The sequence below is a fragment of the Apium graveolens genome, unplaced genomic scaffold (genome assembly GCF_009905375.1).
Source record: "Apium graveolens cultivar Ventura unplaced genomic scaffold, ASM990537v1 ctg3847, whole genome shotgun sequence".
NCBI classification, from domain to species: domain Eukaryota; kingdom Viridiplantae; phylum Streptophyta; class Magnoliopsida; order Apiales; family Apiaceae; genus Apium; species Apium graveolens.
Window position 1 is genome coordinate 9,584 of NW_027418293.1, and position 25,619 is coordinate 35,202.

Genomic DNA, 25,619 nt, shown 5'->3' on the forward strand with positions numbered 1-25,619 from the left:
ATGAGATTGCTTAAATATGCGTAATATTAAGATCTTGAAATTAATTTTAATTCTGTTTCATAAACATATAATAAAAATAACTAAATTTTCTAACAATACATGTAATCAAAAATTATTATTTTTTTCCTTTATCACCTAAATTTAAAGTTTTTATTTAGTAAATTATTTTAAATTCCCTCGTATTGTTTCATCCCCCTTTGTCAATATTTCAGTTCCCCCTTAAATTACAAATCCCCCTTTTATCTCTCACAAACACTACGGCCATAACCCTAAATATGGGCCGCTCTATCTTTTTCTCTCATAGCTGCTCTTTCCCTCTCCCAGCCTCTCCCCTAACTCCTCTATCTCCCATTTTTCTCCACCTCAATATGTCACCGTCTTTGCTATTAGAACCCTATTTTATCCATGTCAAATTTTCTCTAAACTCTCATCTCTTTCAATTCAAATTGAAAACCAGGTCTCTTAAGGAATAACCCCAACTTAATTTATTCAAAAGCTAGATTCTCAAACACAAACCATTGTTCGATTTGTTAAGCGAAAGGTATTTACTTGTCTTGTTTTTTTTGTTTTTTGTTTACCTTGTATTGAATTCTTATATATTGAATTTGGGGGTTTTTATTGGTGTGTGTTTTAATTAGTTAAAAACCGATTTCTGTTGTATATTTTTCCTTTTTCCTTTATGGTTAGGGAGCTCTGTTTTGTCTCTCACCCTGTTCTTTTAGCTTGTATTTGTAGGTCGATAGATGAATACAAATTACTGTAATTTACGGAGTAGCTGATTCCTCTATAATGTTCCAAGTTGTATCCACCACATATACTGATTCTAGTACGGTGCAAATTGTTATTGGTGACAAGGTACCTACAATCCTCTTTTTTACACTAAATATACTAGAACACAAGAAGAAAATCCGAACATATATTTACTTAGATAATACTTAACATTGTAAATTAATGGGTTTAAATATGTACTGAATCGGACATAAACAAAATCATAATCAAAGTATATTAAGTACCAAGAAAAATGTTAAGTATATTAAAGTGTTTTTTTGTTTTTTTGCAGGTTCTAGCTAGTTGAAGTATAATGTAGTTCAATAATTTGGAAACTCTCGACGGGCCTTATGTTCCCAATGCTCTTGAGTTTGTGGTTTTATTACAATTTCTTAACTTTTTATGCTTTTTTCATGGTTGAGTTGGTAAACTAAATTAAAGCAACAGAGATTATCTTGCAATTGCTGATTGATTCTAATTTTATAGTCCGTAGATGACGAAAGTGAGGGCGAGTTCTTAAAACTGAAAGCAACCATTGAGTGGCTTCTTTGTGACAACACTGCACCAGTCAATAAGAAAGTAATGTATGAGGTTGGTTGTTCTTTATTTTTTTCAATCTTCCCGCTTCTATGTTACGGTATCATTACTCCTATTCATTTGCTTCATAAAAAGTCAAAACAGTCATCAGTATTAGCTTTTAGCATGCTAAACCCCTTATACTTGTGGTCATGAAACAGGAATTTCAGAATGACAAACAAAGAAGGAAGAGACTGAAACTACTCAAATACGAAACTGTATGATATGGCCTGAACTGTATCACATCTTTACTTGTATCTTTCATTTGTTATTCATTTCTAAAATTTTCTCGCCAGTTAAGATATTAAAGAAATAGTCTAGTTCTTAGTTGACTTCATTTAGTAACTAGTAAGATTGAAATTGTGATATAAAAATGATCTGTCTTGAGACAACTGTTGAATGATTTTGCAATGGCAGATGGTTTCTTTTTATTCAACTAGTGAACAAAACAAGATATGTTACTAGTAGTGTCTACCAGTAGGTATAGTTAATCTAGCAGGCTTATTTGTTCTCCTGGAGCATAAGTTGATTAAGGTGCAGTCTGGATTGCGACTTAAGAGCTATGAGCACCCGTGGGGATACATTTTTATAGAATTCCTGATATTTCACTTTTGGAGAATGTACATAACAAATTATTCTTGTTAATAATGTATATAGATTTAGTGTGACTAGCTCTTTTGCATCCTGCAGTTCGTATTGTTCTCCCACTCAGCTAACAATATTCATAATTGTGTCCCCTGAATTTTAAGTTCAGTTCCCCCATAAAGTATAACATTTATTTATTTTATGCGTAGAAAATATCCGTGAAAGAAAAATATAAGTTGTTATATTATAGTGTTAAGGGAGTTCTTATTTCTTAGGCAAAATAATATGTATCGCTTTTACTTCATAAGTTCAGTGTACAAGTGAAGGTATGACGTAGCAATGTAGCTTAAGAAGTCTATGTACTGAATTATTAGCAACACTAATGATGATGTGTTGAACAGGTGTTTTCAAATGATGTACTGATGGGAGAACATTATGCCAGTAGTACTGTACGTTTCTGTAGTAGTGTCTGTAACCTTAAATGTTGAAATATGGACGTTTATTTTAAGGGTTTTTGAAACTATTTTTAGGTAATCAGCTAGCTACAAAGCAGCTGAACTATTTACGAAAAAAGAAGCATAATTATGGATTACTTTACAAATCTATGTGCCCTGGTTTACAAATTCCCTTCTGTATATGTTTGTGGCCTCCTTTTATTTGGAAATTTTGAGAACCTAGCATGTAGTTTGTCAATCTTATTTTAAGTGAATTTTATGTGTACTTCGACTTTCTCTACAGATTGTCGGGATAGATGATTTGAAAAAGGAGGTTGACAAAAGAGGAAAAGATGAAGTTGTAACAAGCAGGACCTCCCAATCTTCACCAAGAGAAACTGCGAGGAAAGGTGGTATCTTTACAAAGCAGGACATTGACAGTCTCTTCATGGAAGTGAGCCAGGTGACACTATGGGCATTTGTTTATTTTCTATTACGTCTTGGTTTGATTTCACTCTATATTAAGAGATCCAGTTCTTTGTTTTTCTTATAATGCAGAAAGGAAAAGAATATTAACTTAAGAGTGGTTGTCGATTTATTTTGAAGATTGTTTTCTCCAGATTGGGAAATTGTCTATCACAAGCTGTAATGATATTGCAAGGACAACATAGCTCTTGCGGAAAACGTGAAGAGAACCTGAAAAGGCCAAGTGAGCTCTGAGTAGCCAACATCAAATCCTTGTAGACTCTATATTTTCTTTAATTTTTAGTAGAAATCTTAGACTCATGAAGGCAGTGATATCAATATGCTTTTAGCTTTTGTATAACTATGTTGTTGTAATTTTCGATCATGGATTAACTTTAGAACTTTTGTTTAGATTTGCAAAGTTAATTTCATTTGATTACTTGTTATATTTTGTGAAAGACAACGCTTTTAAGAACCAAGCTTCATTAAAATATCATGTCTTTAATACTAAAACAATGCTTTCGAACACAAAACTTTGGTGCAAAATTAACTTTCACAACACTAGTAAACCATTGTCTATATAATATTAAGATATTGTATCAAAGGTATTCATGCAATACGTTTGGACAAATAAACAGTTGTAAGTATCTGATCATGCCATACATTAAAATCCAAAACTGTTGTGTGTAGAAATTTATTACAAGAGTTCTACGAGCTCAATTTCATTTTTGTTGTCTATCTGAATACACAACAACGTTTATACAACAATAAGTGTTGTAGGATTGGCTTTAATGTTATACCTTACACAACGGTTTTCTGAGTTTCTGAGAACCCTTGAGTAATGTCGCTTGTTACGACGAAAACAAGCAAAAAACGTTGTCTTTTCTGGATGTAATACAACGGGCTTAATCCATAATCATTGTCTGTATAATCTCAGACAATGTTTTTTAGCCGTTGTCTGATCCAACTAACAGACGGCGGCTCAATAGTCAACGGGAAAATAGGGTATCAGACAACGGACATAAACCGTTGTTGAAGCTTGTTTTCCTTGTAGTGTAAAATTGTGTCTCAAATTAGGAAGTAGGGGTCCACATACTCAATAAAATATTAAATCTTTCTTACGACATAATATATTGTCGTATGTTATGAACTTAGGACGAAACATATCGTCGTATGTTAGCTACTTGCACTAAAAAAAATCTCGCCAAAAAAATGAAAAAAATCCAGATTCCGGTGAGATTTCCATTTTTCGGCAAACCATACCAAGTTCAAATCAGTGTTTTTCAGCTCGTTTATGCACACCAAACAAATCAAAACTACTTCTACAGTACATAACTAACATAACATCATATTACCAACAAATCATTAGTTCTAATATTACACAAACGGGGCCATTTCTGAACCAAACAAAACATCGGAAAATAAAGCTATATTCTTGTTCAATCTACAAACCTTAACAAAGAAACAAATAATATATCACGATATCTAAAAATAAAATATGAAACTCGGCTCAAAATTTTATAACGGAGGATTTCCGCTGTACGAGCTCGGCTGGGACGCCATTAATTTTGATTAAACCACTAGCGTGCTTGTAGTGAATCCACAAGCACCGCCACAAACATCCTTCCAATTACTTCCGGCGCCACTCATCGGAGGCCATGCAACTTCTACCGGCGACTTCTACAGGATACAAAAATGACGACCTCGCCGACAAAGCTCCAAGAAAGTATCCCCACATATACACCATTATCTACACTATTGAGGATTGAATTCAAAATTGGGGGAGAAGAAAGGCGCCGCATAAGTTTTAGAAAAAGTGGGTGAATGTTTGTTAAGAGGCAGAATGAGAGAACATATGATAGGTTTTATGGAATTGTGTATACAAATGAATTAGGATTTCTTGATTGGGCTAGTGGGTGGCTCAACTTGGGCTTCATAATGGGCTATGTTTGGGCTTTTGAATCTTTCAATATAATTGTATTTATTTGATTGTAAATTTGAACATTTTTTATTTCCAAATACATGTCTAAATCATTTATATTTGCAGCCAATTTTTTATCAAAAAATTATTAAAACTAATTTACTAAGCCGCACTAAAATAATGTTCTTCTTATTTTATAATTTATTTTAGTATCAATCATTTTGAAATTCTAAATAAATATAATGAAGTAAGTACCCGCTCTCTCATTAATACATGCGTACTACAGTAAATAATTTAAGTTAAAATCGTACAAATATCAAGATCTGTATATATTAGTGATATACCAATATTTTCAAAAAAATAAATAATTTGTTTTGGTTTGCTATTTTAATAATCAACCAGTGGTGACTAGTACATGTTACCACATTAAATTGGTATTTCGATTATTTTAAAAATATTTTTCGATGATCCAACCATATGGATGTCAATAGATATATATATTAGTGATATAACCAAAATTTTATATCAAAATCATTTTATCTGGTTTGGCATTTTAACAGTGAAGCATCAGTTTGATAAGTACAACTAACTACTATTTAATCCTGAATTGGTGTATCGATTATTTTAAAAATATTTTTTGACGATCCAACCATATGGATGTCAATAAATATATATTAGTGATATAACCAAAATTTCATATCAAAATTATTTTATCTGGTTTGCCATTTTAACAGTCAAACATCAGTTTGACTAGTACAACTAATTACTGTTTAATCCTGAATTGGTGTTTCGATTATTTTAAAAATATTTTTCGACGATACAACCGTATGAATGTCAATATATATATATATATATATTAGTGATATAACCAAAATTTTATATCAAAATCATTTTATCTGGTTTGTCATTTTAACAGTCAAGCATCAGTTTGATTAATACAGCTAACTATTGTTTAATCCTGAATTGGTGTTTTAATTTTTTTAAAATTATTTTTCGACGATCCAACCGTATGGATATTAATAGATATATATATTAGTGATATAATCAAAATTATATGTCAAAATTATTTTAATAGGTTTGCCATTTAAACAGTCAAACATCAGTTTGACTACTATAGCTAACTACTGCGTAATCCTGAATTGGTGTTTCGATTATTTTAAAAATATTTTTCGACAATCCAAGCATATAGATGTCAATATATATATATATATATATATATATATATATTAGTGATATAAACAAAATTTTATATAAAAATCATTTTATCTGGTTTGTCATTTTAACAGTCAAGCATCAGTTTGACTAGTACAACTAAGTACTGTTTAATCCTGAATTGGTGTTTCGATTATTTTAAAAATATTTTTCAATGATTCAACCGTATAGATGTCAATAGATATATATATTAGTGATATAACTAAAGTTACATTTCAAAATAATTTTATTAGGTTTAACATTTTAATAGTCAAGCATGAGTTTAACTTGTAAAACTAACTAGTGTTAAGTTCTGAATTTGTGTGTCGATTATTTTAAAAATATTTTTCATCAAACCAACCGTATAGATATAAATACACACACACATATATATATATATTAGTGATATAACCAAAGTTACATATCAAAATAATTTTATTTGGTTTATCATTTTAATAGTAAGCATGAGCTTGACTTGTTCAACAAATTACTGTTTAGTCCTGAATTGTGTTTCGATTATTTTAAAAATATTTTTCATTGATTCAACCGTATGGATGACTATATATATATATATTAGTGATATATTCTTATTAAATAATTTTATCAAAATATTTATTTTTTTCTGAAATTTCTTAAATGTCAGCAAACAAATAAATGCTAACATTAATATGGTTGGATTATGAAATAATATTTTTGAAAATTGAAAATTTCAAAATTCATGTTCTAATTTACGACGGAATTCATCATAAATTATTGGCTGTAAAAAATTGGAGAAAGGTCAAATTTGCCGCCAAAATTTTGGGGAAAGGTTGAATTTCCCTCTTTGATAACTTATGACGAATTCTCATTTCCGTAGTAAATTGAACGATCTGATCTTTTCCATCGCAAATATTTTATCGTAAATTTGGCAGAATATTTTTTTATTTAATTTCAAGTTAAATTTTTAATAAAATAATTAACTTATGACGAAATATTGAAATCGTCACAAATATTTACGATGTTTTGTGTTTCATCGTAAAAATTTACGACCTTTTACTTTTTCCGTTGTAAATTGGGCGCACACTTTTTTCCGTCGTAAGTTTGCCGTGGTAAATGCCTAAATTTGTTGTAGTGACACGGAGCTTAGGTGATGAGTTTTCATGCTAATGCAATCCTAATTTTCAAGAAAACCCATGTCTTGGTTTTTGTCAGCATGCACTTCAATTCTTTGACATGTTACCTATGCAAATTCACCTACCCAAATTCAATGAATTTACTTGTAAAATCGAACTAAGATTTTACAAATTCTTCATGAACATAATTGCCCAAGAATCTGATCATACTTGAATGTAATTTTAGGGTTTTTCCTTTGCTTACCCTTTAAGGAATTTCTCACAAGTCATAAGGTCATAAGGAAAGTGGTCTGGATTTTGTCGTGGTCCAGGTGTGCAATTTGTCATAGAAGATCTGGCCAACCAAAGAATGAGAAAGAGGAGTAGAATCAAAGCTGAATTATTGCTAAGCAAGTTAGCTGTTGACGTTCAGTTCTCTATTACTTATTTTTTTTTATATTTTAGTGTTGTAAGATCGTCTACTGAGGCAAAGAATCCACATAAGAATGTAATGTAATCAGATTTTTTACTGTGATTGATCTCTTCATTAAAACATAGTTATTGTTAATATGGTTGGTGATGTTCACTACTAGAAATATGAGATCAGACATCGGTTTAGAACCGATGTGAAAAAAAAACTAAACTGATGTCTTCGCGTGTGATGTTAATTATCATCAGCCTTTGACATCGGTTAACAACCGATGTCTATTACAGTGCTATAGATCTGTTTTAAGATTAAATGTGATGTCTTTGCAACAAATTTCAGCTTATATTATAGTATTTCTATGTGAATATAGGTATATTATGAGGTATTTATCCATTAAAATATGAAACATACAAGCTATAAAAGCCATTTATTAAAATACTTTCGAACAAACCGATGTGAAATTACAGATCGGACATCAGTTAGATTAGTTGACCGATGTGAAATGTTTCATCAGAAATCGGTTAAATTAGCCCCCCAATGTGAAATGATGGATAATACATGCGTGTTCTTCACGAAATCGATGTTAAATCTTTTGTTTAACATCGGCCAATTTCTCTAACCGATTTTATTTGACATAAAATACATTGAGTTTTTCAGAACCGATGTCAAATGACTAATTCACATTGGTTTTTTAGTTCATTTTTGTTTAATATTATTTTATATGATGTCTTTTATACATTTTTACATCGATTTACATGTACCATTGTGATGTTAATGTTCTGTAAATCGCATGCCATCCTGGTACATTTTGTAGCCACAGGGAACCAAAATAATTCAACATCCCAACAAAAAATATCCAAACAGAAATATAAAGATACTCATACAAATTACAAGTCTAATACAAAAATATTACTCATACCATACTATACGTACATTTCAAATAAAATACAAGCATTCCATTAGCCAACTCATACTATACTAATTTTTAAGTACCCTATACTTAAATTCCGACAACTCCATCCAATTTAGCCAATTAACCCAATTCCGACAAACTAAATAAGAGTCTGACTTCTGCATGATCAAACCAAAGAGCAGCAAATCAACCCTGCAGGATGATGATACCTAAATCAGTGACTGATAGACCTTGATACATGAATTAGAAGTCATAGACAGAAGGCCTTTGCAAATTCATGCTGAATCAATTACCTATCAGTGTCATTTACTTGTCCGTTTGATCCAACAACTTTAACCCTCTGATTTTTTCCTCTGAAAATATTAAAGATAAACGTTTAAGTGAAGCTGTAGCTACAATTGACTCAACAGTGGAGAGAAATTTATTACCTAGACAATGATTTTTGGATTTTTATGATCTTCCTTTACTAGGCCCATTAGCTATTACTGAAAATAAAGAACAAAACTTCTCTTTCAAAGTTATGAAGAGTTGCATCATAAGCTTCATATACCTTCCTTTATCATTAAAGGAAAATTAGCAGATAATGTGAGTTGCATTACAGCAGGACAACTACTGAACCTGACCCAGCGCTGAAATCGGGTGTGTGTAATGGCGAGTTTAAAGTAGTTCAAGATGCACTATGAACATGTAAATGCATCCGCATAACTTAAATTCATGAAAGAGTTTAAAATCATTTTCTTAACAGACAAGGCCTGCTTATATTATATAGTACGACATAAAGTGAGAGCCTTTATATTTTACACGCTTTCCTTTCCTATAGCTGTTTTTAGCATAGAAGCAATATGATCCCATATCTTTTTCACACCCGCCATCTGTCAATCGCACTGAGTCGTCACAGTGCTCACTGACTGGTTTGTACTATAACTACTTATTAAGGTTTCACTTGTAATTCATAAATTGATAGTTAGCAGATAGAAGCGAACCTGCAATGCTTGTGTTTCAAGTGGACTAAAACTTGCCAATATGTCGTAACTTTGTGGCAAATGCTATAGATAAGGAAACCACGTGGAATTCCTCCCTTTATTGATTTCATGCAATAATGCAATAGTCAAAATCTGCACAGAACAATATGTTGCCTGAAGGAAAAGGAAGTTACTATAAGGTACCAAACAAAGTGAAAATAGGATCAAACCTGCTTCATAACAAAGTTCAAGATCTAAGGAGCACAATTCGCTGTGAATCAGATATGGAAGTTGACCCAACATGGAGGATAACTTGCAAAAATACTACAGTGAACTTAAACAATATGCTAACCATCACTTTCGAACAGTCATTATGCCTTTTTAAAAAATAAGAAACATATGCGGTATGTCATTATACTGACTCTTCAGTCTTTACACTAATAATCATATTAACATTGGAGCTCAGTGCCAATGTTGAAGATGAACAAAACCGGCTCTCTAGAAATGATTGAACCACGAATTGCTTGTTTGATGGACCTGAATTGGTATTTTAATTTTGATGCCTATATTTGGTGAATCTCAAACTCTTCGTTTATAAATTAGTGCTCCATACTTTTTTGTGATGTAGGAGGGTCGGGAAAGTCTTGTTGTGGCCAAATATATAACACAATTTGTTCAGGATGATTATTTTGTTGTCAAAACTGTAATATTAGACAATGCCTTCGAAATCTATAATCTTATGCATTTTAAAAACGTTTATGTAGAAAGTATGAGTTTTACAACAGAATTCAAAATATAAAAGATTAAATAAAATTGCATTAGAGGTTGCAAAGAGTACCGATATAGTCAGGTACTCGGGTTCCATTTAGTTCTGCACTTGTCTTACTAGGATGATTGCTTCTCATAGTAGTGCCTATCATAAACAGAATCCTCACATTTTTTTTGCAAAAAAGATGTCTACATGAAGTGCCACTGAAACAAGTCTCTGATAATCACATTAACGTGTTTGATTTCCTGTCAGTTGCAACAAATTCTGTAAAAAATCGGAGATAAGCTTCCTGCAAATGGCATTCTCAACCAGTAAATAAATTATGTGTAGCCTTTAGTGCACTAGTTTGAAGATTGAGCCTGTTGCAACTAATTCTGTAAAAGATGGCAGATAAGCTTCCTGTATTTGGCTTACCGATAAATTATATAGAGCTCAGTGCATTGGTCTGAAGATTAAGCCTATCAGTTTTTTCCGCTTAGAGCTTTTATTAGAGGGAAGAGCAATTGATATATTTCATTTTCATGAGTACCAGAAAATCTAGTGTTAGTTATGTTAATATGATTGTTAGTGTAAAATCTAGCATCTGTTATTTAGTTTAATTAGTTAAAGTATATAGAATCCAAGTAAACTTTATGATAACAAGTTTACAATATTATAATAATGCTTAAAACATTATTTTTGTTTGATTGTCATCAACTCATTGTTGACCAGCAGGTGACCATTTTAAGTTATATTGCTTAATTCAACATTTTTCTTTTTTTTCTTCTTGATACATGCTTAACACCTTACAATATGACGCCTCCACACCCATCAGTCCCATTATTTAGTTGAAGGCTAGGCACGTCTTCAGTGCTATATTTTTAGATAGATTATTCATTATTCTACTACAGAAATCAAAATCTAAAACAAAATTTGCATACTGAAAATAAAAAGACGATGTTGTAATGCTAGATCTTCTCATAAATAATTATATATGTGCTCTTGACAACAAACAAACTAGCCACACAGAGACTTACAGATAACCAGGTAGCAAGTACGCCAAACAGTTTATTCAAGAACTGCTGCTATGGGTCCATTTACTTCTTCCTGTAAAACATATATATTATAATATAGTCCTGTATCAGAATTACCTAGCAACGGAATGAGCAGTGTCAAATCCACCTAACATTCAAACATACATTAGTGTCTTCTATTAGAAAACTAACAATGAATATTAAAATCGGCTTGCCTCTTTCTTTTCTAATGGTTTCTCAATGTTGTACCTTCATACACCACTTCTCAATACCACTGTAAATCTAAAAGAACCAACAGAACTTGAAGAAGATCCATGTCTTTGTATCCTTCTTTGTTTTTTTAACACCTAAACTTAAAAGCAGAACATAATAGAATAAACAAAACTGAACATACAAATATAAATATACACCGACAAATATATAAAATACACAATGGAGGTAAATAAAGCCAAAAGAGAGAGATATGTTACCGATTGAAGGTTGGTTTCAAGCTCCAAAGCTTCAGATCTATAAACAAAAGCTTCATAAAAATAAAAATATAAAATTTTGATTACAAATTTAAAATTTACAAACATAATCAAACCAAAAATTTGCTTTCTCGGCTCGATTTAAGCTACTAAATTAAATAAGACCACCAATTTCTAGCCCGATTTGTAACAGAAAACTGCTTCCTTTTCTTCAAACCATCGTCAATCGCTTTCACCCAGGCCAGAATCTAACCTTCACCAATTGATTTTACATAAATTGAAGCTTCCACCAAGATCTTGATTCAATGATTTCGTATTAGGTTTAAATTGGGTGTTACAAGAAAGGTGCAGGTAAGAAAGGAGACACAGAGAGACAGAAATAGGAAGAGGGAGAGAGAGGGAGAGAGAGAGAGAGAGAGAGAGAGAGAGAGGAGAGCCGGAGGAGATGAAGTTTGAGAGAGAGAATCAAGATTTTTCAGATAGAGTGGAGGTTTGAGAGAGAATTGCAATTGTGGTTTGAGAGAGAGAGAGCAAAGAGAGAGAGCCACGAGTTTGAGAGAGGGAGAGAGAGCCCTGATGTGTGAGTCGGGGTTTGGGGGAGAGAGGGAGAGAGATAAAGATGGAGATAGATACAAAGATAGAGATGTATGGGTGTGCATGTAGAGGGGGAAGGGGAAATAATTTTTTAACTTTTTGTTACGGGGGAAAATTTGGGTACTCAATGGGGGAACTGAAATATTTATTTAGTCATTTTTTTAGAAATGGTTATAGACAACTGTTAGCATAAATAAACGATGTTAAAGTGAAAAAAACATTAATTTGTTATTATTTTAAAATTGAACATAGACAACGGTTATTATGTAAAACCGATGTTAAAGAGGATTTTAACATTGCTTTTTCTAAAACCGATGTTAAACAAGTTTTTGACATCGGGTGCATTACATACCGATGTCTAAGCACCGATGTCGTATCTAATATTTTTATTAGTAGTTGAAGAGTATAAGATTCTGTTGGGGCCTTCCTCTACAACCTTAAGGTTTTAGATGGACTGATTACTTAGCATGGTATCAGAGCTCAGTTTAGGGAGGGACTCCGGTTCGTGTCCTTCCACCCCTATTTATGTAATTTAATTATTTGTATTGGTATTGGTTAGGTTATATATGTTATCGGGTCAATCAGTATGAAAAGTATTGTACGATTGAGAGGGAGTGTTGAGGAGTATAAGATCGTGTTGTGGCCTTTCTCTATAACCATAAAGTTTTAGACGACCCAGTACTTACCAGGTTGAATAAAAATAGACTTTTAAAAGTTTTTGAATCATTCAAAGACTTCTGATGTCTAATTCTAGCAAATGTGTGTACATCTTAGTGAACTGCTCAACAACTGATAAAACACTCTGAGAAAAACATTTTTTTCCTGGTACGATATATTAAGATTGATCAAACACTCATAATATTTATTAATATCGTAGTAGACAATGCAGATGCAGAAAAGAGAGAATTCTGAGGATGGCTACCAAAGAATAAGATGGATCAATAATTTTATTGTTGTGTACGTAAAACTGTGTCTTCTACTAGAGATCCTTATAACATTCCTTTCACGAAAAAAATTGTTTCCAGAAACCTGCTTCAGAATAAGCTGAGTATAATTAAACCAAAGACAAGCATTGAATTAGGGCTCAGGTGAATTTGAGAAAAATTATAAATATTGATCTCTAATATTTGGTTCATTAGATCTCTTAATATCATAACCAACAAACAGATGCAGGAAAAAGACAATTCAGATGATGGCCACCGAAGATTAAGATGGATCAATAAATTAACTGTGGTATGTTATTACAGATGCTATCAACATTCTTTCATTGAAAGATTTTTTGAGCAGCTCCAGCAACCTGGTTCATAACAATCCCAATTGTATTCTTTTCACGGAAAGATTGTTCGGATAAATCTAGGCTCAATTATATTAGAGCAAATTGAATAACTCTACATATTTTTAGTAGTCTGAGTTACATAAAGTACTCTAAAAAAAACTCAAATTGAATAGCTCTACATATTTTTTTTGGTCTAAAAAAGCTTAGTTACATAAATTTTAAAAGGAAATGTGAATTTTTTTCCTTTAAAACATATTTTTTTTGAAGTTCCGAGTCACTGGAAGAAGAAAAGGAAAGAGGCGAACATAAAGAAGAACCATTGATACAAACAACAAAAACCATAACTAAACATAGTCCAAACATGAAGATGCATAATTTATCAAGGTATAATAACCAGCCTTTCAATTATGCCCTAGGATAAATATGAGCAAGTAGAGATTTTCCATGACAACAGTGAAATCTACCTTCTTGGATATATCAATAGGGATATTGTCAGGAGCATTACATTTTAAAAGAGCAAACCAAATTAGCCACAAAATAATTCAAATGGAGAAATGCCAAGTCCAAGCCACGACGTATCCTTCTCCCTGCACCAAAAGGCATCATCCTCATTACCTTACTCTCATCTATATCAAAAACCATCTCCATTTTATTCAAGAATCTCTCAGGTATAAATTCTATTGGATTATACCACACCTTCTGATCCCTCCCCGTCTCCGACACCATAAAATTAATTCTCACACCCTTGGGCATCACATACCCATTCAATTTAATTCTTGAGTCATAGAATGTGGCAACACAAAGTGTCTTGGCGGGTGAACTCATAGACTCTCCAACACCACTGCTTTCAAATATGATATTTGCTAAAAATCCTCCTCAATACTACCAGTTTTCCCCGGTGCGAGCTCAATAATTTCATTCTACAGTGTTAAAAAAATTGATGGGAAATTCTGGCATTTATAGTTGTTACATTTGACTTGGATAAGTTCCATTTATTAGGATACTTGGGGAAAACCTGATCAAACAGTTTTCACCAAGATCGTTCAGAATCATCTATGTTATGTTGTCTACTATTCAATACGATTGATTATGTTGGATTGAGTTCTTTTTGGGATACCAATACCAGGTTATGTGGAAATGGATGTTAATTTAAGGATCAGTGATTTTGCATCTCCAGCTTACCAAAAGAATGATGATGGAATAATTTTACTTTCTTTCAGATTGGAGTAAGTATATAGAAAAAAATAATTTTTTTTTATTCACCGTATATTGTGAGTTATATTATTAGGAGCTCTATCTCCAAATTCTTAAAAATCGTCACGCCTGTAAGAAAGGGTATTTTTGATAGTGATTATAGCTGCAAGTTAAGAAAGGGTATTTTTGATAGTGATTATAGCTGCAAGTTTGGTGTATTCAAGTTTAAGGATCCAAGAACTGGTACAAAATCTACAAGTTAGTTCAAATTAATTAAGGTTGTGTTTTCATGGAGACAATTAGATTCTTCTCTTAAAACATCAAGATGTCTTTAAATTATTATACATAATATCTTCACCTAAGCAATTAGTCACATACTAGAACTTTTTGTTGTGATTCTATAGTTTTTTGAAATTTAATTAAAATCATGCTTTTGTTTATCTTCATAACTACATCTCCAACTCGCTTTTATACCTAGTTGATGTCTTGAGAATATTTGGTACACTACTTTTGCATCTCCAACTGTTCTTTGATAAACTTTTCCAATAAATTTTCACAATATCTTGATGAACGCTTTCTCCCTGTCGGAAACCAAATGTATAAAAGTGTGGCATAACGCTTGCATCTCCAACTGTCCTTAAGGAAGCTTTGACAAAGCTTGCCAATAACTTTACGGTATCGTCATGTTCGAGCTGTAAAACTGATTGATCATGTTCGAATTTATTGGTTAATGGAATATTTGATCGACTGAATTCGTATCCATGCAATTAAGTAACCCAATTTATAATTTACTTAATGGTTAATGATCATTTTTTTTGCTTATTTTGTATGATTTAATACATGTTTTTGTTTCATACATATTATTTCATTAACAAAATTTTTCGATCATTGTTTGGCTTGTTATAATGGTGGACTTCATATGACCTTTGACATCTCCAACTGTCCTTAAGGAAGCTTTGACAAAGCTTGCCAATAACTTTACGGTATCGTCATGTTCGAGCTATAAAACTGATTGATCATGTTCGAATTTATTGGTTAATGGAACATTTGATCGACTGAATTCGTATCCATGCAATTAAGTAACCCAATTTATAATTTACTTTAATGGTTAATGATCATTTTTTTGCTTATTTTGTATGATTTAATACATGTTTTTGTTTCATACATATTATTTCATTAACAAAATCTTTCTATCATTGTTTGGCTTGTTATAATGGTGGACTTCATATGACCTTTGAACTTCTTCTCCTTTACATGCAAAATGATGTTCTACAATTTTAGCATATTTTAAAATAATGCAGTTTAAATTTGCACTCATGTGAAGTTTGAGAATTTACAAAAGTATGCCAAATATAAATAGCTTCCTTCCACTTAAATTCTAAATTAAAAAAGTGTTAACTTTCATTAGAAGAAAATAGGAGTTGCCTCTATGTAAATCTTAAACTCTTTGTTGTAAATCTCATAGCACTCAGTGACATTTTGTGAATATATTTTTTAGATACATTTTTACCATCTGAGTTAGTCTTTATAGGTGTACACACTCCCATTTTTCATATATCAAAACTGAAATTGATGTCATGATTTTGATTTATTTCTTACTCTAAGCTATTTTAAGTAAGATTAAACTAAACCAAATTGAAAAAGAGTATTGATTTCAATTTTGATTTTTTTTTCTAAACCATTAGTATAAAACCAAAAATAACATGCATAACCTCATTTCTCTATATTTTTTTGCTAAATATCATTGTTGTATGTTGAAACTGGAGAGACCTTGGTTGTTTACCTATGAACCATTTTGGCAATCCATGAGAGAATAACAATGGCTGATTTTGGCAATCCATTTTGGCAATCCAATGGCTGAATTTGATTATGCAAGTAATATTTAGGCTTCATTGGGGATAGGATGACAGAAGATAGGAATACTATCTACTTTGCTAGATTCTGTCAACTTATTTATAGTTTTGGTTGTGCTAATAAGCCCCAATTAGCCAGTAACTCAATTCCTCCATTAAGACTAGCTAAAAGAGCTTTTAATGACTTATTATCTATTGATATTAAGAAGGTTGTGTTGAGACCCCTCCAAATTCTCATATCTATCAAACAAGCCTTAATAAACTATGATCCAGTTACATACACTACATTATATCCTAATGTCCAACCATCTGAACCTCAACCATCAATAGTTGGCTAATTTTGCATATTTTTTTCCGGACCCAGCAAACACATCCAACTGATCTTCTTCTAATTTTGGCAAGGCTTTTCAAGATATGGATTGATCTAATTTTTGTTTCACATTAAAGATAATCTTTCTCTCTTGAATAAATAGGAATATATACCATCACTAGCACAAACAAGAAAATCTTCGTCGGGCATTTTGATTTCAAAATCATCTTTATCTAAAATTTATTAAGTCAAAAGTCTTTTACAAAGATAAATATTACGGAAGAGCATTATGAAAACTCATCTAAAATTGATAATCCAAAATCACTCTACTCTAAACTTAAGATCTCCGAACTCCAGTATTGTCTAATTAATTGATCTTACATAAAATATGAAACTTTGGAAGAATAAACTGCGAAAATCAATAAGCAACTACCATACAACCGCTCAAAACAACTCAAAATATAATTTTATCTTTTTCAAAAATATAGTTTAGCAATATGACTCATAATATCTATGATATAAAGATACACAACATATTTATAAATTGTTAAAGATGCACACAGTATACTCAGTAATATTATCACGTCGAGCACACAATATATTCTATAATCCACATCATTAAAATTCTTGATCAATAATCAAACTATAAATGACATTTTTTTCAAACATGATAAAATTTTAGGGTTAAGTATGGATTTAAACTAAATTGTACTCAAGTTTTCTAATCTATAAACCGAACCTTAAAATTGTGTTTGTAACCCTTTTACAAACTGTAGCCAAGTTTGGTGGGTTGTTATTGGTCACATTTTGTTAGTAATTTTATTTTTTCCCGAGGCAAAATTAATCAAAAATTACTCTAGATTTTGTCGATCCATCACAACATTGTATTGAAACTATTTTGTACCCTGGTTTGTGAGTCCAAAAATCAAGATGTTCGTTTGATATAAGTATGTATGATAAGCCAAACATCCTGCTTGGCCTGTGAGTCCAAACATCAAGATATTCAGTTGATATAAGAATGAATGATAAGTTATTCTATTTGTAATCTTCGTAATAATGTTTTGACATATTTGTATGCTCCATTTGATTTTCAACATATTACTTCAACATAATAATGTATATAAGTATTATTTTTTAGAGTTTTTTTGAAAAATATCGAAGACAAATTTTTTTTTTGCAAAAATAAGTCATTTTTTGATTTTTTGTTTTTTAAAAATACAGTATTCAACTAATGCAACATTGGACTAGTTTTGCAACTCCATCTAATCTGTACAACCTCAAATGCAACAAAAAATCTCAATTCGAGTAATTGCATGTTTGCTTGATTTTTCTTGATTCCGTATTTTTATAAAAAATTCAAAATAGTAAAATCGAAAAAAAAACTTACAAAATTTAGTATTTTTAGTAATTTCTCTAATTTTTACTCTTTAATATTTTCTTTTAGTCTTTTTGATAAAACATTCATCAATAAAAGAATTAGTCAATCATAATTTACATGTTTAACATCTTCTTGTAAGTTTACATAATTTACATGTTCAATCATATTTTACATGTTCAATCATAATTTACATGTTCAATAATTATCAATAATTTTGTTAGAGCCCCAAATTAAAAAATATTAATACAAGAATTATAGATATTTTTATTTAAAAACTGAAGTTGTATGGAGACCACCTTTTTGTTGTACACCACTTATGTTCTGCAACTAAAATTTAGCATAAAAATATTGCAAAACGTTATATTTTGCGAATTATATTCTACAAAGATGATTATTTTATTCAAACAGTCGTATTTACAACCAATTTTAACCGAAAATGGTTGAATTAAAACGGTTTGAAACTAAATCGGTCAAATTTAGCCCCTAAATTCGACCAAATTTTTCGGTCGAATTTAGCCCTTAATAAAAAAGTGGAGGGAATTTTCCCGCAAAGTAATTTATTTGACACTCCGAAATTCAACTAATTTCGGTCAAATTTTATATTTCAAAATGGAGGGAAATTTACCCACACTTTTAAAATTTTTAAAAAGTGAGGGAAATTTCCCTCCCTTTTCGAACATATATTTCAGTGGAATTCGGTTGTATTAAGAATTTTTCAAAAATTATAATTCTTCATAAAAAAAAATGTTAGTTATTAAAGAAAAAGATTTAGTTCCTGAAAAAAAAATTATGCGCTAAAAGAATTTTCAAATTTCTTTATTTGATAAATAAAATAAAATTGATGCTAGTTAATTGTACTCGTCAAATTGATGCTCAGCTTTAAAAATGGAAAACCAAATAAAATTATTTTAGTTTGAAACATTGGTTATATTACTAATATATATATTTATTGACATCCATATGGTTGGATCGATGAAAAATATTTTTAAAAAAGTCGAAGCACCAATTCAAGATTAAACACTACATAGCTGGACTAGTCAAATTAATGCCTGACTGTCAAAATGGCAAATCAAATAAAATCATTTTAATCTGAAACTTTGATTATATCACTAATATATATCTATTAATATTCATACAGTTGGATCGATGAAAAATATTTTTGAAAATATCGAAACACCAATTTCACATTAAACACTAGTTAGTTGTGCTACTCAAACTTATGCTTGACTTTTAAAATGGCAAATAAAAAAAATATTATTTTGGTCTGAAACTTTTGTAATATGACTAATATATATCTATTGACATTCATACGGGTGGATCGATGAAAATATTTTTAAAAAAATCGAAACACTAATTCACGACTAAACTCTAGTTTGGTTTACTAGTCAAACTAATTCTTGACTTTTAAAATGGCAAGCCAAATAAAATTATTTTGGGTTGAAACTTTGGTTCTATCACTAATATATATATTTATTGACATTCTTACAGTTGGATTGATGAAAATTATTTTTTAAAAAAAATCGAAACACCAATTCAGGACTAGATGTACTAGTCAAACTGATGTTTGACTTTTAAAATGGCAAACCAAATAAAATTATTTTGATCTGAAACTTTGGTTATATCTCTAATATATATATCTATTGACATTCATAAGGCTGGATCGATGAAAAATATTTTTGAAAAAATCGAAACACCAATTTAGGACTAAATACTAGTTAGTTGTGCTAGTCAAATTGATGCTGAACTTTTAAAATGGCAAACTAAAAAATATTATTTTGGTCTGAAACTTTGGTAATATCGCTAATATATATATATATAATTATTAGCATCCATACGGTTGGATCGATAAAAAATATTTTTGAAAAAATCAAAACACTAATTCAGGACTAAACAATAGTTAGGTTTACTAGTCAAATTGATGCTTAACTTTTAAAATGGAAAACCAAATAAACTTATTTTGGTTTGAAACTTTGGTAATATCTCTAATATATATATATATATATATATATATATCTATTGAAATTCATACGGTTGGATGGATAAAAAATATTTTTGAAAAAATCGAAACATCAATTTAGGATTAAACACTAGTTAGTTGTGTTAGTCAAACTCATGCTTGACTTTTAAAATGGCAAACTAAAAAATATCATTTTGGTCTGAAACTTTGGTAATATAACTAATATATATTTATTGACATTTATACGGTAAGATCGATAAAAAATATTTTTAAAAAAAATTGAATCACCAATTCAGGACTAAACACTAGTTTGCTATATTAGTCAAACTGATATTTGAGTGTTAAATGACAATTCAAATAAATTTATTTTGATCTAAAACTTTGGATATATCTTTAATATATATATATATATTGACATTCATACGGTTGGATCATTTAATTTAAATAGTTAAATCTAAATTACATGTATATATCAAATTTAGGGGTTTCTAAACCTAGAATGTTCCTTATATTCAAAATAAATAATAAAAAATCCAACCGTACAAATATTAAATTGAATTCAAAAAACTAATATATAAATTTTTTAAAGATTTTTTAATCGTTAGAGCTTGATTATTTTAACCAATAAAATATAATTAAACTTTATACTAAATTTCACTACACACTAATATTGGTGAATTTTAATATAAAATCAACCAAAATCATGATTCTACTCTTTTTTCTTAAAATAATGTATTGTTAAAATAAGATTTTGTGAAATTTTAGTTCTAGAGAAAAATAATAATATTAAAATAATTTACAAAACAATAAGATATAGATCATAAAAAAATTATAATTGATAATGGCTTAAATTAAGTCAAGGTCGAGCCCATTAATATAAAAACCCTAGCTATTTATCATTTTTATATAAAACCATCATAAAGCCATTAGTTTTGGCCGCCTACATCTCTCAAACACACTCTTCCCTCACATCTCCATACCCCCTCACCCCATTACGATTTTTATTTTTCTCTTGCCTCCTACTTCGACTTTCCCACCTCTATTATCCTCTCCTCCGCTCACCTTCATATTATATTCTCCTCCAATGTCATCAGATTAGCTTTTAATTGAAATCTCTGGAGTCGAAATCCAAGGTGGAGGCGATGAAGAAGAAGAGCAGGAGATTGATGAAAAATAATGAGAAGATGAAGAACTAACGAGAGGATTAAAGGTAATAGGTGCGAAGAATGAATTGAACTTGTGAAACGAAGAGGAGAGTTTGCGAGAGGTAGGGGCGGGGAGTTTGTGAGAGCTCTGCATTTTCTAGATTTAGAATGGGAGAGAGAGAGATGTGGGAGAGAGATTTAAATACGAGGGATGGGTGTGTGCATGTATATCCGGGGATTTGGGGGCTCCGTCGAGAGGTGGGTAGAGGGTTGGTAGGAGATTTGAAGTGGGAAGTGACAGAAACACGGAGCTGAGATTTATGCGGGATATTCTTAGAATTTCACGTTAATATAATGTCAAAATTAACAGGGACGAGGAAGGTATTGCTGACGATACCGACGGGAGTGAAGTTACGGTGAGTCCAACTGAAATTATGCTCCAAGTTTTCATGAGCAGAACCACACTCTTCAATCCACTCGTTCTTGTTTGCTTGCCTTGCCTCTCTCACTATGGCTTCGTAAATAACAAATAAATATTTACTTATTTTCCTTCTAAATAGTTTGTCAACTGCTGTAACCAGGGCTGTTGGGTTATGGTTTGAGTTCGTATCGGGAGATTATATTGACTCAATAAAAGTTTGAGATTATATTGACTTGACTCATTAATATATTCTTGGAAAGTGACAGAAATTACCCAACTGAGATTTAATTTAATTGTAATATTTTGCTGAATCCTTTTGGTGCAACACGTTTATGTCCATATTCTTCGTTTATATCTATATTCTGTATTTGTGGTTTATTTGAAATAAGTTTTGAGTTTAATTGGTTTACCGGAATATGCTCGGAATCTTGGAAAACTCACCGAAATCTTGGCAAACTCACCGGAATCCGGAAATTTTCCAGTTTCCGGTGAGATTTTTTTAAAAACTGGTTTTAATTAATTCAACCGAAGGTAATTAAATTTAGAATCCCTATTTTGACCGGATAAAGTCGAATTTATATTTTGGATCGTACCGTTAAAAAGTTTCAGAAAATTCAAACTTTTGAGCGAGATTTTTAAATTTTAAGCAAACATTTTAATTTTTCCGTCTTCGGTCGAATTTGGGCGGTCGAATTTAAGCAGTTGTATTCATCCGGTCCTAATTAGCCGGTCGAATTTAGTTAAATACGACCGAACTCCTAAATTCGACTCCCTTTATTACAACCGATTCAAAATCGGTCGAATTTAGTTAAATTTTAAATACGACCGCACGCGGTCGAATTAAGCTAAATTTCACCGATTTTTTTCGGTCCAATTTAGCCTTTTTTCTTTTAGTAATATAACTTGACATACGCACACACGGGGAGTCGAACTCCTGACCTCCCGCAAGAGAGGATATTTTCTTTGGCTTTTCTGGTTGGTTTCATTAATTTAAATATTTGATTTTTCACTTCCAAAATACCAGGTGTTAAGTACAATTTAATATAATTGATTTCAGTTTGGAAAACAAGTTTGATATTTGATTTTTTTTGTGAAAAAATACATTAATAGATTCTTAAATCATGTAAAATTAAGTCAATTTGAATGAAATATTAATGGTAAAAGTTTATTTATGAATTTTAAATACATTTCACTCATTTTAACTACAATTTAAATGATTTAAAATATATAATTCAAATATAATTCTAGTGTGATTGAGGTTAAATATTAGTGAAGCACAAGTTTTACTGCCTTATACAAATTATATGGGTTATGGCCAAGTTTGTAATTTTTTATTGAAATGTTTTAATAAGTTATGTATAATATTAATATTTTAGAATTATTATTTTTTATGGGTGGTCTATAATATTTTAATAAGTTATTAACTATCTTTTAGGTTGAGTAATAATATTCTTGATGATTTTACAAGACTCCATTACTTAATTTTTTATGCTTTCAATATTTATCTAATTTAAGATAATTAAATAATCTTTTAATTGAGGGAATATTTAAAAATATAAGATTTTCCTTGATTATAAAAATTTTCATTTATATATTTATTTTCTAAGAATGCATGATGGATCATGAAAGAATAAAATTAAATTTTGACATAAGTTTTTACTAAAATAGGTAAATAAGAAAAATTAAATCATTATTTGAGTATCAATTATTCATCACAACTTACTTTTTTTTATTTCCTAAACAAGTATTGTTCACATTTTTCAAACCCAAGCTTCATGGTTTTAAAAAAAGATATTTGCATTAAATCTTATACAAATTAGGAAAAACTCATAATTGAAAGAATCTCATATAATGGTGTGTATCTTCGAGGGATCCTATAAATATTTACTTTTGTTCATGTTACAAAACATATATTTCTTGTAAACTTTTGCAATCTTTTAAACAGTCACTCATTCCTCTCCATTACACAATAATCTATCTCCTAAAAGAGTATTGTTCACATTTTTCAAACCCAATGCTTCATGAATTAAAAAAAAAGATTTTTGCATTAAATCTAATACAAATTAGGAAAAACTCATAATTAAAAAAAGAATCTCATATAATTGTGCGTATCTCCCCCGATCCTATAAATATATACTTTTGTTTTGTTACAAAACATATATTTCTTGCAAACTTTTAAACAGTCACTCATTTCCTCTCCATTACTCAATAATCTATCTCTCTGTCTTAGCCTGCTGTAGTAATGGACCTCCTTGAAATCTTTCCTCATCTACCAGCAAAATCAATTTTTAAATTTAGTGTAGTTTCGAAAGAATGCCATGAAATTTTATCCTGGAAATTGCTTGCAAATAAACAATGCAAGAATCTAGAGGGTAGAGAAGATTCATGTTTCTTTATCCAACCAAAATCTGCACCAACTAGTCTGCAACTTAATTATCTGTGCGAGACTTCTAAATCTTTTTGTGGTTTTCCTTCCGCCTCCCTTGAGTTCCTATCAACCAAAGGCTCAATGATTGCATCCTACAACGGACTACTATGTTGCAAAAATTTAGAGGATGCTGAATATCCACTTTTCTTATGCAATCCTGTCACAAAAACATGGTTGCCAATAATCAAACCAACCAGTGATTTCAAATTTGATTTTCCTTTCAGTTTTATTCTTGTATGCAACATTGATGATTACAACCATGAGGATGATTATAAGTTGATGTATGTCGGATCATTTTCCCAAGATGTTTGGAATACCAACACCAAGTTATGTAGAATATACCGGCCACAAAAAAAAGTTTGGGAAGAGTACGGAGAAATGGTGATTGGTTCAAGGAGTATTGATTTTGGATCGACAGCTTATTTGAAAAATGACGGTGGAACAATTCATTTTATGTCAGATTGGGGTAAGTATATAGCAAAAAACAGTCCTTTTTATTGGCCATATATTGTGAGTTATAATATTAGGAGCTCTATCTCCAAATTTCTAAAAATTCCTAGGCCTGCAAGAAAGGGTATTTTTGATACTGATTGTAGCTGCAAGTTTGGTGTATTCAAATTTAAGGATCCAAGAACTGGTACCGAATCTATATGTTTAATCAAATTAATGAAACTTGTGTTTAGCATATGGATTTTAACAGATGTTGATTCGAACAAATGGAAGATCATTTTGAAATCTAGATCAAAGGCTATGGGATTGTATGTCGATTTGAAGCCAACCATATCAGGGTTTTCGGTTATCAATGGAAATTTGCTGGTGATTGCAACAGGCGACAATCAGCTTTACAAATATCCTTTGAGCGGTGATCGAATAATGAGTACTAAAGTGAGAAGAGCTGAAATAATTGGTTGTCATCAATATGGAATGGACGATTTGTGTTTTTATTCGTATTCCAACACTCTTCGACCATGCGGAGATGGTGCAGCCCCGTTCCCACAGCAGTAGACAATGCGAAATTTATAATTTTTCTCTTAGTTGGCTTTGGACGGTTCCCTGAATATTATGGATGCTCAAAATTTACTATTTTTAACCATGAATGCAGTTTATTATATGTTAATCTGAACAAACAACTACAATTGTTTATTAAGTTATGCGAGGTTTTGATGATCTCTAATGTTATATCTATGACAAGTTATGCTAAAATACAAAAGTCTTTAGTTTCTTCTTTGTTCAAAAGCCTAACCTTAGTAAATGATAGGCTAGCAAAGAAAGAAACATATGAGAAGAGTTCAACTCTAATATATATAATTAGCACGGTGTTTTTCTCTAATCAACATACTTGAAACTTAACCTCAGCTCCCAATTGTATAAGTCTATAATCATATGTTAAGGGTTCCCCATCAGCTTGAATAGACCTAGCAGCGAAAAAACCAATCCAAGTTTCCCCATCCCGTTACCATTCCTCCACCTTAAAGTTGGCA

General features: G+C 30.8%; 1 protein-coding gene and 1 long non-coding RNA gene across 3 annotated transcripts; both read left to right on the top strand.

The window, feature by feature from the left end:
* The first annotated feature begins 256 nt into the window (after positions 1-256).
* On the top strand, positions 257-1,557 carry LOC141701442 (uncharacterized). 2 transcript variants are annotated; one of them, XR_012566789.1, is made up of 4 exons: positions 257-541; positions 723-855; positions 1,061-1,359; positions 1,506-1,557. It is a non-coding gene; the product is annotated as an uncharacterized LOC141701442 (long non-coding RNA). The 2 variants fall into 2 exon arrangements; XR_012566788.1 differs by lacking the exon at positions 723-855 and having other exon boundaries at positions 1,255-1,359.
* A 22,395-nt stretch (positions 1,558-23,952) lies between these two features.
* On the top strand, positions 23,953-25,143 carry LOC141701443 (putative F-box protein At1g19160). The gene has a single exon (XM_074505094.1). The coding sequence runs from the start codon at positions 23,953-23,955 to the stop codon at positions 25,141-25,143; it is 1,191 nt and encodes a 396-aa protein (XP_074361195.1).
* Positions 25,144-25,619: the final 476 nt, after the last annotated feature.